General features: G+C 45.2%; 1 protein-coding gene across 1 annotated transcript in view; it reads left to right on the top strand.

The window, feature by feature from the left end:
• Positions 1-29: 29 nt before the first annotated feature.
• LOC128657988 (oocyte zinc finger protein XlCOF7.1-like) overlaps positions 30-16,948 on the top strand; it is a 77,172-nt gene continuing 60,253 nt past the window's right edge. Inside the window, exons 1-5 of the mRNA XM_053712427.1 lie at positions 30-187; positions 2,992-3,115; positions 4,251-4,310; positions 4,749-4,881; positions 8,412-8,510. Of these exons, the coding sequence (XP_053568402.1) occupies positions 3,038-3,115; positions 4,251-4,310; positions 4,749-4,881; positions 8,412-8,510 (370 nt within the window). The 5' untranslated portion in view covers positions 30-187; positions 2,992-3,037. The remainder of the gene's footprint in view (positions 188-2,991; positions 3,116-4,250; positions 4,311-4,748; positions 4,882-8,411; positions 8,511-16,948) is intronic.

The raw sequence follows: 16,948 nt of genomic DNA, 5'->3' as shown, positions 1-16,948 counted from the left end.
CCACTCAGCTAAAGGACCGTATAAATTACAGAGGACACGTGACTGCTGTGACATCGTCGGTCTTTTAACTGGGTTGGATCTAGCTGCTACCAAGTGATTGACGTGATTTAGCGACCGTGTGTGACACAGGAGGCAGCGTGATAGCTAACGGGAGCCGCTTGTCAGGAGTAGGGGGCTGACTGAGAGGGTAAGAAAGAACTGTGGGAGAGGGAGAGAGGACAAGGAGAGCACTGTGTGGGAGAGGGAGACAGATCAAGTAGAGCACTGTGTGGGAGAGGGAGACAGATGTTTAGGAGGGAGGCATACCGTGTGAGGGAGAGGGGGCAGAGTGTGAGGGGGAGGCTGATAAAGTGAAGAGGGTGCTGTGTGAGGGAGAGAAGAGCTGAGAGGGTGAGGAGGAGGTTGTACGTGAGGGAGAGAGGTTGAGGAGGGCACTATGTGAGGGAAAGGGAGGCTGAAAGCTTTAGGAGGGAGCTGTGTATGACAGAAGAGTTGAGAGAGTGAGGGATTGAGTGAGGGATTTGGGGGAGGTGGGAGTTGTGTGTGTGAGAGAAGACTTAGAGGGTTAACTAGGGGCTGATAGAGTGAAGTGGGACTGGGGAACTAAGTAAGGAGGAGGCCATGTGAGGGAGAGGGGACTGAGAGGATGAGGAGGTGGACTGTGTGAGAGGGAGGGGTCATTGTGAGGGAGAGAGAGAGAATGGGACTGAGAGGGTGAGGAAGGGGCTTTGTAAAGTCTTGGTGTTGCATGAGCAGGACAGGCTGATTCAGGGGCACATGTTGTGTAGTTTATGGGCAGAACAGACTGATTCAGGGGCATAGTCTGGGTGGTGCATGGGCAGAACAGACTGATTCACGGGCATAGTCAGGGTGGTGCATGGGCAGAACAGACTGATTTAGGGGCACAGTCTGGGTGATGCATGGCAGGACAGACTGATTCAGGGGCATAGTCTGGGTGGGGCATGAGCAAGACAGGCTGATTTAGGGGCACAGTCTGGGTGGGGCATGAGCAAGACAGGCTGATTTAGGGGCACAGTCTGGGTGGGGCATGAGCAAGACAGGCTGATTTAGGGGCACAGTCTGGGTGGTGCATGGGCAGGACAGGCTGATTTAGGGGCACAGTCTGGGTGGTGCATGGGCTGGACAGGCTGATTTAGGGGCACAGTCTGGGTGGTGCATGGGCAGGGCAGGCTGATTTAGGGGCACAGTCTGGGTGGTGCATGGGCAAGACAGGCTTATTCAGGGGCACAGTCTGGGAGGTGCATGGGCAGAATAGACTGATTCAGGGGCATAGTCTGGGTGGTGCATGGGAAAGACATGATTATTCAGGTGCACAGTCTGGGTGGTGCATGGGAAAGACATGATTATTCAGGGGCACAGTCTGGGTGGTGCATGGGAAAGACATGATTATTCAGGGGCACAGTCTGGGTGGTGCATGGGAAAGACATGATTATTCAGGGGCACAGTCTGGGTGGTGCATGGGCAGAACAGGCTGATTCAGGGGCATAGTTTGGTTGGTGCATGGGCATAGTCTGGGTGGTGCATGGGCAGAACAGACTGATTTAGGGGCACAGTCTGGGTGGTGCATGGCAGTACAGGCTGATTTAGGGGCACAGTCTGGGTGGGGCATGGGCAAGACAGGCTGATTTAGGGGCACAGTCTGGGTGGTGCATTGGCAGGACAGGCTGATTTAGGGGCACAGTCTGGGTGGTGCATTGGCAGGACAGGCTGATTTAGGGGCACAGTCTGGGTGGTGCATTGGCAGGACAGGCTGATTTAGGGGCATATCCCAATCAATTCACACAATCGATTGGTGATACCACAGATTTTTTTGTTGCCATATTGCGATTTATTGTACCATATTTTATTGTTATTATTTTTATTGTATGTCACATGGATCCATGTTTTTGAATTATAATTATAGTTGTTTAAGTATGTTATTAAATATGTTTCAATACTGATTGAATAGGAATACTATCACCAGCTGATTATTTTACATTTAGTTAATTAAGACCCATTTTCCTTAGCCTCTAGTTAGGCGCTTCTTGGATATTTTTAATATAAGTTGATTCAGGGGCACAGTCTGGGTGGTGCATGGGCAGGACAGGCTGATTTAGGGGCACAGTCTGGGTGGTGCATGGGCAAGACAGGCTTATTCAGGGACACAGTCTGGGTGGTTCATGGGCAGAATAGACTGATTCAGGGGCATAGTGTGGGTGGTGCATGGGCAAGACAGGATTATTCAGGGGCATAGTCTGGGTGGTGCATGGGCAAGACAGGATTATTCAGGGGCACAGTCTGGGTGGTGCATGGGCAGGACAGGCTGATTCAGGGGCACAGTCTGGGTGGTGCATGGGCAGGACAGACTGATTCAGGGGCACAGTCTGTGTGGTGCATGGGCAGAACAGACTGATTCAGGGGCATAGTCTGGGCGGTGCATGGGCAGAACAGACTGATTCAGGGGCATAGTCTGGGCGGTGCATGGGCAGAACAGACTGATTCAGGGTCACAGCCTGGGTGGTGCATGGCAGGATTGGCTGATTCAGGGGCACAGTCTGGGTGGGGCATCAATAGTGAATTAATAACTGAGGGGTAGCAGGACAGAGCTTCCACCTTTTGGATGATTTTATAAACTACAGGATGATTGGGAGTGTTGCCAAAGGCTGGGATTAACACACCTGGGAACCATGGAGCTACTATATTTTTCATTTTCCATCTGCTTCCTGGCTCAGCTGATTTTCTGCATATTCCTCTATACAGTCACCCATCTCATGATTTTAGCTGGCTCTTAAATATTAAATGTTTCACTGTATGATATTTGACAAACACGCTTTATAAAGATTTACATTTTGCCATTTCATGTATTATCTGCTCTACATACATGTTTAATGTCACTGAATAATTCCTCTATCATAATATAAATATAGGAAGAGCTCTGATTCTTTCTCATCTCTGATTTTTCTCATTCTCCTTTTTTTTTTTTTTTCGAAGGTGTCACATTTATAGTATCTGACTCAGTCACTGACAAGTGAACACGATGAACAAATGCAGGAAGCAGATGGCAGAGCAGTTCCTGAGTCAGGCCCTGGGCATCATCTGCCTGCTGACCGGAGAGGTGAGAACTGCTGGGGAATGTCATGTGACACTGGTCCTATTTATTGTGCTGCTTCTGATACACCAGACCCATCTCACTAACCCGATCTTCAGCTCTCCCAGACCCATATCAATAACCTTAACTTTAGTTCACCCAGACCATCTCACTTACCCTAACTTCAGCTCACCTAGACCATCTCACTAACCCTAACTTCATCTCATCGAGATCATCTCTCAAACCCTAACTTCAGCTCACCCAGATCATCTCACTAACCCTAACTTCATCTCACCCAGACCATCTCATTAACCCTAACTTCATCTCACCCAGACCATCTCATTAACCCTAACTTCATTTTACCCAGACCATCTCACTAACCCCTAACTTCAGTTCACCCAGACCATCTCACTAACTCTAACTTTAGCTCACCCAGGTCATTTTACTAAATTTCAATAATCCTAATTTCTGCTCACCCCAACAATTTTACTGACCCTAACATCAGCTACACAAATAAAACAAATATTCCAGCTGTATATATTTAAAAGAAACTATATTCATATATTTTTGTCAGAGTTTAAAAAAAGTCTGACAATATTTACTAGCTAAAACAAAGGCCTTTTATCTTAAGTATTTTCTTTTTTCCCCTACTTTCAGCTCATCCACCTGCACAACCCTCAACACAGATGCCCTTAGCACCCAGAGAGCCCTGCACAATGTTCCACTGTAAAAAATATATAAAAATATTCATAATACCAAGACCCTTCTTACCATAAACAAAACTCCCAAGCTTCAAAGGCCCTACTATGTGACACCCAAATGCAAAATCTCCCCCCAGAACCTAATGGCCCCTCTGCATGCCCCCCCCCAACTACAAAAATAAAAGCTCTAATATCAAAGAGCTACCCTTGAAGGCTCCCAATACTCAAATGACCTCCTATCACCCAATGGTTCAACTCTATGACCCCCCTATTCACACCCTATTAAATTGTATATCCTGCGTTAAATTATGACCTGTCAAAGTCCTCATTCTTTGATGTTCATCATGTTATCAGCCTTTAGCATCTTCAAACTGTAAGGGTTCTACAAAATAATCCACTGATGTAAGAGGATGATGATTTGCTTGATTTTTTTTTTTTTTTTTTTTTTGTACATATTATAGGAATACACCATTGTGAAGAAGAGACCATCCCACAGCAGCATTCACGAACTGAGCAGAGAGGCGAGTACTTGGAATTATACAAGTGTAAGGGTACTGCAATGCCTCTTATTGATCCACGTGCCTCTGTGGGCATTACCTTCTGTTTTTGTCTGTGCATAACCTCAGTAATATTATCCCGACAGCAGCAGTCTCTGAGGGATGTAACATTATTATACCAGCATCAGAGAACAGTAATGCCCTTTACTTACCCATCTGGCTTTGTGGGTATTTCCTACCTTCTGACTGTGTCTCTGCATATTCTCGGTAACATTATCGCCCCCACAGCAGCAATCACTGGCTGAGGGGAGAGGTGAGCACTACTGGGGAATGTGACATTATACAAGTGATAGGGCACAGTGATTTCATTAACTGAACCACTTTGGCCTTCCTGGCTCTTAGGTAAAGTGACTGGCAGAACCAGTCCCTGTGTCAGTGCTGAATGAGTTGTATGTGTTTCAGGTGCCTATAAAGTGTGATGATGTTGCTGTGTATTTCTCTATGGAGGAGTGGGAGTATATAGAGGGACACAAGGAGCTTTACAAGGACATTATGATGGAGACTCACCAAGCACTAAGGACTATGGAGATCTCAGGTAATGCTGTGTAGTAATACAATATCTAACTCAGGAAATGCACATACACTACTGACGTGACAGAGCGTAAATTTACAGTGAATTTGTTTCTAGCCAACAAAAATACAAAAAGAAAAAAACAAAAGTGTATGGCACTGGTTGTTAAAGGGACAGTCTAGGCCAAAATAAACTTTCATGATTCAGATAGGGCATGTAATTTTAAACAATTTTCCAATTTACTTTTATCACCAATTGTTCTTTGTTCTCTTGGTATTCTTAGTTGAAAGCTTAACCTAGGAGGTTCATATGCTAATTTCTTAGACCTTGAAGGCCACCTCTTTTCAGAATGCATTTTAACAGTTTTTCACCACTAGAGGGTGTTAGTACACGTATTTCATATAGATAACACTGTGCTTGTGCACGTGAAATTATCTGGGAGCAGGCACTGATTGGCTAAACTGCAAGTCTGTCAAAAGAACTGAACTAAAGGGACAGTTTGCAGAGGCTTAGATACAAGATAATCACAGAGGTTAAAAGTATATTAATATAACTGCATTGGTTATGCAAAACTGGGGAATGGGTAATAAAGGGATTATCTATCTTTTAAAACAATAATTCTGGTGTAGACTGTCCCTTTAAGCCCTTAAAGGGACATGAAACCCAAAAATTTTCTTTCGTGATTCAGATAGAGAATACAATTTTAAACAACTTCCTAATTTACTTCTATTATCTAATTTGTTTCATTCTCTTGGTATGCTTTGTTGAAGGAGCACCAATGCACTAATGGTTTCTAACTGACTGAATGGGTGAGCCAATGAATATATATATATATATATATATATATATAGGAACTGCACTCCAAGACCGGACCAGGTACACATCCTGTGAATCAGCAACATCCAGCCCTGGGTGCTAAATAGCACTCCAAAAAAGCTGTGATGTCACCAGAGCCACAGGCAGTTAACCCCAGTCCGGAATGGGTGCAAGAAACAAGGGAGATTACAAATAAAAAGTAATACAACACATAGAAACACCCAGCACTCACCATCTAGCTCACAGCTAAGATAAAATCACAACTGGAAAGGTTAGTTACCGCATCTGGCCAAATGGGAAAGCTCAGGCACCACGTCAAGGTCCTTTCCACTGCCTGAGTCCACCTGTGCACCCCTTCTTGGTTCTCAGTCTGTTTGGCTTTGTGAGCTCGCATGATAGTGTGGCTGTGTTAGGGACTCAGGCAGTGGAAAGGACCTTGACGTGGTGCCTGAGCTTTCCCATTTGGCCAGATGCGGTAACTAACCTTTCCAGTTGTGATTTTATCTTAGCTGTGAGCTAGCTGGTGAGTGCTGGGTGTTTCTATGTGTTGTATTACTTTTTGTTTGTAATCCCCCTTGTTATATATGCAGCCACCAATCAGCAGCTAGAAACTAGGTTCTCTGCAGCTCCTGAACTTGCCTAGATAAAACTTTTAGCAAAGGATAACAAGAGAAGTAAGCAAATTAACTAATAGAAGCAAATTGGAAAGTTGTTTAAAATTGTATTCTCTATATGAATGATGAAAGAAAAAATTTGGGTTTCATATCCCTTTAAGGGCTAGCGCCATACCCAGTGGCCAATCAATGTATGTACTGGGTACTTGTAAAGCGCAGCTAATCACCCGTCGGGTCACAAGGCACTGCTCATTTTATCGACCTCGGATGGATGAAAGGCTGAGTGGACCTCGCCGCGGATCGAACCTGCAACCCTTGGGTTGCTACAGAGCTCAGCCACAGTGCCTTAGCATGCTGAGCTATCTGTCTGTCAGGTGTGAGGCAGTCCAGTGATGCACAAAAAAGTGGCCTATGGTTATGTGGTTACTGTCACAGTGATCACTTGTCAAAAATGACAAGCCACTCCCTTTCTGTCCCAGTGTAGTATAACATTAATTTTAATAATGTGGTTTTTATGTGTGTTTTTTTTTTTTTAATTTTATTTTAATAAAGTGTATTTTTTTATATTTTATTTTGTGTTTTAAACCCCCTACATTTTATTTTCTGCCTTGGGCAATAAAAGGTTTTAACGTGTCAAAATACCTCTAGATAAATACCCTGGGGTGTCTAAATTCTACAAATATATAATTTTGTGTAACAGTTTTGAAATGGGTGACTGTTATTAAGCTTACAGTCCAAGCATAGCAACTTTTAGCATTATGCCAATAATTCCATCTTTGTTGTATTTGGCCTATATTTGCTATAAATTACTTGGAAACATAAACATATGGGGTATTGCTAAAATCAGGACAACATACTGAATTTATTTTGAGGTGTTTTTTTTTTTAGCTACAGTAGTTTTGTAGAAATTGTTATAAAGAAAACCATTTTTCAGTACTCAATTCCTATTTATTGTTATTTTATTTACCCATATAGGCTATCAGTAGAAAGACCTGTTTGTTTTTTAATAAACAGTGTATATTATGTATGGATGGGCTTAACTAGAGAGTGGACAATTACATGGGTATTAAACTGCTGAGCATAACTACAAAAGAATAGTATCTACTCACTGTGTTATTGCACTTCATCCTGTTCCTACAGCTCTTTTCAAATCAGTCCTCCTGTTTTAATAGCTTAAAGGTGCCAGATGCTGAAACTCCGCCTCTTCATACTGGGCGCCGCCATCTTGGAGCGCAGGTATTCTCATGGCCTGTGACAGAAGCAGTGTCCATTTACATATCAATGAGGATGTCTATTGACAACTGTATAATGTGCTTCGGGCTAGTGTGCATGATACAGAGCAGGAGCTGTACATTTTTGCATTGGTCACTTTGCTCTATATTAGTTAGTGTTCAGTTATTTTGCAAATGTTTTGTGTAACTTTACTGTATAAAAAGTGCAAAAATATAAAGCTCACATGATGTATCATGCACATGAACTCCAAGCAAATTATACAGCTGTCACAAAGTGGTTAATATCCCTGATCTTTTAGTGTGCACGGCTTGTGTCACAGGTTGTGAGAAAATCTGAGCTCCAAGATGGTGGTGCATAGTATGAAGAGGTTAAAAAAAGAAAATCATAGTTAATTCATTGGGGCCGAATTATCAAGCACTGAATGGAGCTTGATGCCCCTGTTTCCGCACGAGCCTTCAGGCTCACCGGAAACTGCAGTTATGAAGCAGCGGTGCGCCTGCTCTGAGGCTGCGGACATTAATCTGCCCCATCCTATATGATCGGGCTGATTGACACCCCCTGCTAGCTGCCGATTGGCCGGGAATCTGCAGGGGGTGGCATTGCACAAGCAGTTCACAAGAACTGCTTGTGCAATGATAAATGCAGAGTGTGCTGTCGGCATTCATCAATGTGTTTCGGACATAATCCGCTGAGCAGATCATGTCGGACAGACCAATGTTAAATCGGCCCCCTAGGCTTTGATGCTCATTGGTAGTGTTGGACAACAATTACAGCTTAGTTAGTGGTTAAGGTTTATTCAGCACATTACCATCTATTTATTTTAAGATTTTTATTAGAAGCAACAAAAACTGTTTCGTATCCATTTAACAAAATAAATTTAATTATTTTTAGAACCAGCAGGTCACAGTGATGAAAATCTAGACACAGGAGCACAAGGAGAAATTGTACAGAATATTCAGCCAGTTGAGACCCGATCAGATGTCCCTGCATGTGAGAGATCTATGGTTGAAATCACTGTTTGTACTTTTTACAATCTGAAAACTCAGCTTCTGAAATTATTGAATTATTTAATAAGGGTTTAAATTTTGTTACTAAAACTTGAAGATAGACAAATTAAAATGATAAAAAATTTTATGTTTTTAAATATATTTTTACTACTATTTAGGAAAAGTAAAAACATACTCATTGGAGAACATGTAAGGTGGAACCAATTGAGTTGTGATGTTAAAAAGTACTCATGAGTGTAGTAAATTATCTCTAAATTACCTGTATCTTAGTAGTTTGTGGATAGTTTAAAAGTCACTTTTGTAATATATTCTCTGTTAAAGGGATTAGTCTTTATTTTATTTACGAGATATCAACACAGGGGTGCACACACAAGGTGCCAGTCTTTGGGCATACTTGCACTGATCATACACTCCAATACGAGGCCTCATATGCTTCAAGATCGGCACCATGGGCATGCAAATGGTGCCATTCTCAAAGCACCAAGATAGTTTGCACTAGAATGTCTTTTTAAGCCCAGTAAAAGATTAGAAGACTTTCCCACCCGACAATGCACCTTTTCTTTTACCAGAACTTTTTAATCATGTAAATAGTACACATACATGCCCCCTCATCCCTTCCCTCTCCCCCTCTGCTTCATGTAAATGATACACACACACACGCCCCCTCATCCCTTCCCTCTCCCCCTCTGCTTCATGTAAATGATACACACACACATGCCCTCTCTTCCCTTCTATCTCACCCTCTGCTTCATGTAAATGATACACACACATGCCCTCTCTTCCCTTCTCTCACCCTCTGCTTCATGTAAATGGTACACACACATGCCCTCTCTTCCCTTCTCTCTCACCCTCTGCTTCATGTAAATGATACACACACATGCCCTCTCTTCCCTTCTCTCTCACCCTCTGCTTCATGTAAATGGTACACACACATGCCCTCTCTTCCCTTCTCTCTCACCCTCTGCTTCATGTAAATGATACACACACACACACGCCCTCTCTTCCCTTCCCTCTCACCCTCTGCTTCATGTAAATGATACACACACATGCCCTCTCTTCCCTTCTCTCTCACCCTCTGCTTCATGTAAATGATACACACACACACGCCCTCTCTTCCCTTCTCTCTCTCCCTCTGCTTCATGTAAATAGTACACACACACACGCCCTCTCTTCCCTTCTCTCTCACCCTCTGCTTCATGTAAATGATACACACACATGCCCTCTCTTCCCTTCTCTCTCACCCTCTGCTTCATGTAAATGATACACACACACACGCCCTCTCTTCCCTTCTCTCTCTCCCTCTGCTTCATGTAAATAGTACACACACACACGCCCTCTCTTCCCTTCTCTCTCTCCCTCTGCTTCATGTAAATGGCACACACATGCCCTCTCTTCCCTTCTCTCTCACGCTCTGCTTCATGTAAATGATACACACACATGCCCTCTCTTCTCTTCTCTCTCACCCTCTGCTTCATGTAAATGGCACACACATGCCCTCTCTTCCCTTCTCTCTCACCCTCTGCTTCATGTAAATGATACACACACATGCCCTCTCTTCCCTTCTCTCTCACCCTCTGCTTCATGTAAATGATACACACACATGCCCTCTCTTCCCTTCTCTCTCACCCTCTGCTTCATGTAAATGGTACACACACACATGTCCTCTCTTCCCTTCTCTCTCACCCTCTGCTTCATGTAAATGATACACACACATGCCCTCTCTTCTCTTCTCTCTCACCCTCTGCTTCATGTAAATGGCACACACATGCCCTCTCTTCCCTTCTCTCTCATCCTCTGCTTCATGTAAATGATACTCACACATGCCCTCTCTTCTCTTCTCTCTCACCCTCTGCTTCATGTAAATGGCACACACATGCCCTCTCTTCCCTTCTCTCTCACCCTCTGCTTCATGTAAATGGCACACACATGCCCTCTCTTCTCTTCTCTCTCACCCTCTGCTTCATGAAAATGATACACACACACACACGCCCTCTCTTCTCTTCTCTCTCACCCTCTGCTTCATGTAAATGATACACACACACACATGCCCTCTCTTCCCTTCTCTCTCACCCTCTGCTTCATGTAAATGATACACACACACATGCCCTCTCTTCCCTTCTCTCTCACCCTCTGCTTCATGTAAATGATACACACACATGCCCTCTCTTCCCTTCTCTCTCACCCTCTGCTTCATGTAAATGGTACACACACACATGCCCTCTCTTCCCTTCTCTCTCACACTCTGCTTCATGTAAATGATACACACACACATGCCCCCTCTTCCTTCTCTCACCCTCTGCTTCATGTAAATGATACACACACACATGCCCCCTCTTCCTTCTCTCACCCTCTGCTTCATGTAAATGATACACACACACACACACACACACACACACACACACACACACCCTCTCTTCCCTTCTCTCTCACCCTCTGCTTCATGTAAATGATACACACACATGCCCTCTCTTCCCTTCTCTCTCACCCTCTGCTTCATGTAAATGATACACACACACATGCCCTCTCTTCCCTTCTCTCTCATCCTCTGCTTCATGTAAATGATATATACACACACACACACACACACACACACACACACACACACACACACACACCCTCTCTTCCCTTCTCTCTCACCCTCTTCTTCATGTAAATGATACACACACACACATGCCCTCTCTTCCCTTCTCTCTCATCCTCTGCTTCATGTAAATGATACACACACATGCCCTCTCTTCCCTTCTCTCTCACCCTCTGCTTCATGTAAATGATACACACACATGCCCTCTCTTCCCTTCTCTCTCACCCTCTGCTTCATGTAAATGGTACACACACACATGCCCCTCTCTTCCCTTCTCTCTCACCCTCTGCTTCATGTAAATGATACACACACACGCCCTCTCTTCCCTTCTCTCTCATCCTCTGCTTCATGTAAATGATATACACACACATGCCCTCTCTTCCCTTCTCTCTCACCCTCTGCTTCATGTAAATGATACACACACACACATGCCCTCTCTTCCCTTCTCTCTCACCCTCTGCTTCATGTAAATAGTACACACACATGCCCTCTCTTCTCTTCTCTCTCACCCTCTGCTTCATGTAAATGGCACACACATGCCCTCTCTTCCCTTCTCTCTCACGCTCTGCTTCATGTAAATGATACACACACATGCCCTCTCTTCTCTTCTCTCTCACCCTCTGCTTCATGTAAATGGCACACACATGCCCTCTCTTCCCTTCTCTCTCACCCTCTGCTTCATGTAAATGATACACACACATGCCCTCTCTTCCCTTCTCTCTCACCCTCTGCTTCATGTAAATGATACACACACATGCCCTCTCTTCTCTTCTCTCTCACCCTCTGCTTCATGTAAATGGCACACACATGCCCTCTCTTCCCTTCTCTCTCATCCTCTGCTTCATGTAAATGATACTCACACAGATGCCCCCTCTTCCCTTCTCTCTCACCCTCTGCTTCATGTAAATGATACACACACACACACACACACATGCCCTCTCTTCTCTCTCACCCTCTGCTTCATGTAAATGGCACACACATGCCCTCTCTTCCCTTCTCTCTCACCCTCTGCTTCATGTAAATGGCACACACATGCCCTCTCTTCTCTTCTCTCTCACCCTCTGCTTCATGAAAATGATACACACACACACGCCCTCTCTTCTCTTCTCTCTCACCCTCTGCTTCATGTAAATGATACACACACATGCCCTCTCTTCCCTTCTCTCTCACCCTCTGCTTCATGTAAATGATACACACACACACATGCCCTCTCTTCCCTTCTCTCTCATCCTCTGCTTCATGTAAATGATACTCACACAGATGCCCCCTCTTCCCTTCTCTCTCACCCTCTGCTTCATGTAAATGATACACACACACACACACACACATGCCCTCTCTTCTCTCTCACCCTCTGCTTCATGTAAATGGCACACACATGCCCTCTCTTCCCTTCTCTCTCACCCTCTGCTTCATGTAAATGGCACACACATGCCCTCTCTTCCCTTCTCTCTCACCCTCTGCTTCATGTAAATGGCACACACATGCCCTCTCTTCCCTTCTCTCTCACCCTCTGCTTCATGTAAATGATACACACACACACATGCCCTCTCTTCCCTTCTCTCTCACCCTCTGCTTCATGTAAATAATACACACACACACACATGGCCTCTCTTCCCTTCTCTCTCACCCTCTGCTTCATGTAAATGATACACACACACATGCCCCCTCTTCCTTCTCTCACCCTCTGCTTCATGTAAATGATACACACACACATGCCCCCTCTTCCTTCTCTCACCCTCTGCTTCATGTAAATAATACACACACACATGCCCTCTCTTCCCTTCCCTCTCACCCTCTGCTTCATGTAAATGATACACACACACACGCCCTCTCTTCCTTCTCTCACCCTCTGCTTCATGTAAATGATACACACACACATGCCCTCTCTTCCCTTCTCTCTCACCCTCTGCTTCATGTAAATGATACACACACACACGCCCTCTCTTCCCTTCTCTCTCACCCTCTGCTTTATGTAAATGATACACACACATGCCCTCTCTTCCTTCTCTCTCACCCTCTGCTTCATGTAAATGATACACATGCCCTCTCTTCCCTTCTCTCTCACCCTCTGCTTCATGTAAATGATACACACACACACACACACACACACACCCTCTCTTCCCTTCTCTCTCACCCTCTTCTTCATGTAAATGGTACACACACACATGCCCTCTCTTCCCTTCTCTCTCACCCTCTGCTTCATGTAAATGATACACACACGCCCTCTCTTCCCTTCTCTCTCACCCTCTGCTTCATGTAAATGATACACACACATGCCCTCTCTTCCTTCTCTCTCACCCTCTGCTTCATGTAAATGATACACACACATGCCCTCTCTTCCCTTCTCTCTCACCCTCTGCTTCATGTAAATGGTACACACACACATGCCCTCTCTTCCCTTCTCTCTCATCCTCTGCTTCATGTAAATGATACACACACATGCCCCTCTCTTCCCTTCTCTCTCACCCTCTGCTTCATGTAAATGATACACACACATGCCCTCTCTTCCCTTCTCTCTCATCCTCTGCTTCATGTAAATGATACACACACATGCCCTCTCTTCCCTTCTCTCTCACCCTCTGCTTCATGTAAACGATACACACACATGCCCTCTCTTCCCTTCTCTCTCACCCTCTGCTTCATGTAAATGATACACACACATGCCCTCTCTTCCCTTCTCTCTCACCCTCTGCTTCATGTAAATGGTACACACACACATGCCCCTCTCTTCCCTTCTCTCTCACCCTCTGCTTCATGTAAATGATACACACACATGCCCTCTCTTCTCTTCTCTCTCACCCTCTGCTTCATGTAAATGGCACACACATGCCCTCTCTTCCCTTCTCTCTCACGCTCTGCTTCATGTAAATGATACACACACATGCCCTCTCTTCTCTTCTCTCTCACCCTCTGCTTCATGTAAATGGCACACACATGCCCTCTCTTCCCTTCTCTCTCACCCTCTGCTTCATGTAAATGATACACACACATGCCCTCTCTTCCCTTCTCTCTCACCCTCTGCTTCATGTAAATGATACACACACACATGCCCTCTCTTCCCTTCTCTCTCACCCTCTGCTTCATGTAAATGATACACACACACATGCCCCCTCTTCCCTTCTCTCTCACCCTCTGCTTCATGTAAATGACACACACACACACATGCCCTCTCTTCCCTTCTCTCTCACCCTCTGCTTCATGTAAATGATACACACACATGCCCTCTCTTCCCTTCTCTCTCACCCTCTGCTTCATGTAAATGACACACACACACACATGCCCTCTCTTCCCTTCTCTCTCACCCTCTGCTTCATGTAAATGATACACACACATGCCCTCTCTTCTCTCTCACCCTCTGCTTCATGTAAATGGCACACACATGCCCTCTCTTCCCTTCTCTCTCATCCTCTGCTTCATGTAAATGATACACACACACACACATGCCCTCTCTTCTCTTCTCTCTCACCCTCTGCTTCATGTAAATGGCACACACATGCCCTCTCTTCCCTTCTCTCACACCCTCTGCTTCATGTAAATGGCACACACATGCCCTCTCTTCTCTTCTCTCTCACCCTCTGCTTCATGTAAATAGTACACACACACACATGCCCTCTCTTCCCTTCTCTCTCACCCTCTGCTTCATGTAAATGGTACACACACATGCCCTCTCTTCCCTTCTCTCTCACCCTCTGCTTCATGTAAATGGTACACACACATGCCCTCTCTTCCCTTCTCTCTCACCCTCTGCTTCATGTAAATGATGCACACACACGCCCTCTCTTCCTTCTCTCTCACCCTCTGCTTCATGTAAATGATACACACTCATGCCCTCTCTTCCCTTCCCTCTCACCCTCTGCTTCATGTAAATGATACACACACACACACGCCCTCTCTTCCTTCTCTCACCCTCTGCTTCATGTAAATGATACACACACATGCCCTCTCTTCCCTTCTCTCTCACCCTCTGCTTCATGTAAATGATACACACACACACGCCCTCTCTTCCCTTTTCTCTCACCCTCTGCTTTATGTAAATGATACACACACATGCCCTCTCTTCCTTCTCTCTCACCCTCTGCTTCATGTAAATGATACACATGCCCTCTCTTCCCTTCTCTCTCACCCTCTGCTTCATGTAAATGATACACACACACACACGCCCTCTCTTCCTTCTCTCTCACCCTCTGCTTCATGTAAATGATACACACACACACACGCGCCCTCTCTTCCCTTCCCTCTCACCCTCTGCTTCATGTAAATGATACACACACACACACGCCCTCTCTTCCCTTCTCTCTCACCCTCTGCTTCATGTAAATGATACACACACACACACACACACGCCCTCTCTTCCCTTCTCTCTCACCCTCTGCTTCATGTAAATGATACACACACACACACACACATGCCCTCTCTTCCCTTCTCTCTCACCCTCTGCTTCATGTAAATGGTACACACACACACACACATGCCCTCTCTTCCCTTCTCTCTCACCCTCTGCTTCATGTAAATTATACACACTCATGCCCTCTCTTCCCTTCCCTCTCACCCTCTGCTTCATGTAAATGATACACACACACACACACACACACTCTCTCACTCACTCACTCACTCACTCACTCACACACACACGCCCTCTCTTCCCTTCTCTCTCACCCTCTGCTTCATGTAAATGATACACACACACATGCCCTCTCTTCCCTTCTCTCTCACCCTCTGCTTCATGTAAATGATACACACACACATGCCCTCTCTTCCCTTCTCTCTCTCACCCTCTGCTTCATGTAAATGGTATACACACATGCCCTCTCTTCCCTTCTCTCTCACCCTCTGCTTCATGTAAATGGTATACACACATGCCCTCTCTTCCCTTCTCTCTCACCCTCTGCTTCATGTAAATGATACACACACACATGCCCTCTCTTCCCTTCTCTCTCACCCTCTGCTTCATGTAAATGGTACACACACACATGCCCTCTCTTCCCTTCTCTCTCACCCTCTGCTTCATGTAAATGATACACACACATGCCCTCTCTTCCCTTCTCTCCTCACCCACTGCTTCATGTAAATGATACACACACACGCCCTCTCTTCCTTCTCTCTCACCCTCTGCTTCATGTAAATGATACACACACACACCCTCTCTTCCCTTCTCTCTCACCCTCTGCTTCATGTAAATGGTATACACACATGCCCTCTCTTCCCTTCTCTCTCACCCTCTGCTTCATGTAAATGATACACACACACACATGCCCTCTCTTCCCTTCTCTCTCACACTCTGCTTCATGTAAATGATACACACACATGCCCTCTCTTCCCTTCTCTCTCACCCTCTGCTTCATGTAAATGATACACACACATGCCCTCTCTTCCCTTCTCTCTCACCCTCTGCTTCATGTAAATGGTATACACACATGCCCCCTCTTCCCTTCTCTCTCACCCTCTGCTTCATGTAAATGATACACACACATGCCCTCTCTTCCCTTCTCTCCTCACCCACTGCTTCATGTAAATGATACACACACACACACATGCCCTCTCTTCCCTTCTCTCTCACCCTCTGCTTCATGTAAATGGTATACACACATGCCCTCTCTTCCCTTCTCTCTCACCCTCTGCTTCATGTAAATGGTATACACACATGCCCTCTCTTCCCTTCTCTCTCACCCTCTGCTTCATGTAAATGATACACACACACACACGCCCTCTCTTCCCTTTTCTCTCACCCTCTGCTTTATGTAAATGATACACACACACATGCCCTCTCTTCCCTTCTCTCTCACCCTCTGCTTCATGTAAATGGTATACACACATGCCCTCTCTTCCCTTCTCTCTCACCC

The sequence above is a fragment of the Bombina bombina genome, chromosome 4 (genome assembly GCF_027579735.1).
Source record: "Bombina bombina isolate aBomBom1 chromosome 4, aBomBom1.pri, whole genome shotgun sequence".
NCBI lineage: Eukaryota > Metazoa > Chordata > Amphibia > Anura > Bombinatoridae > Bombina > Bombina bombina.
This window is presented reverse-complemented; position numbering and strand designations above follow the sequence as displayed.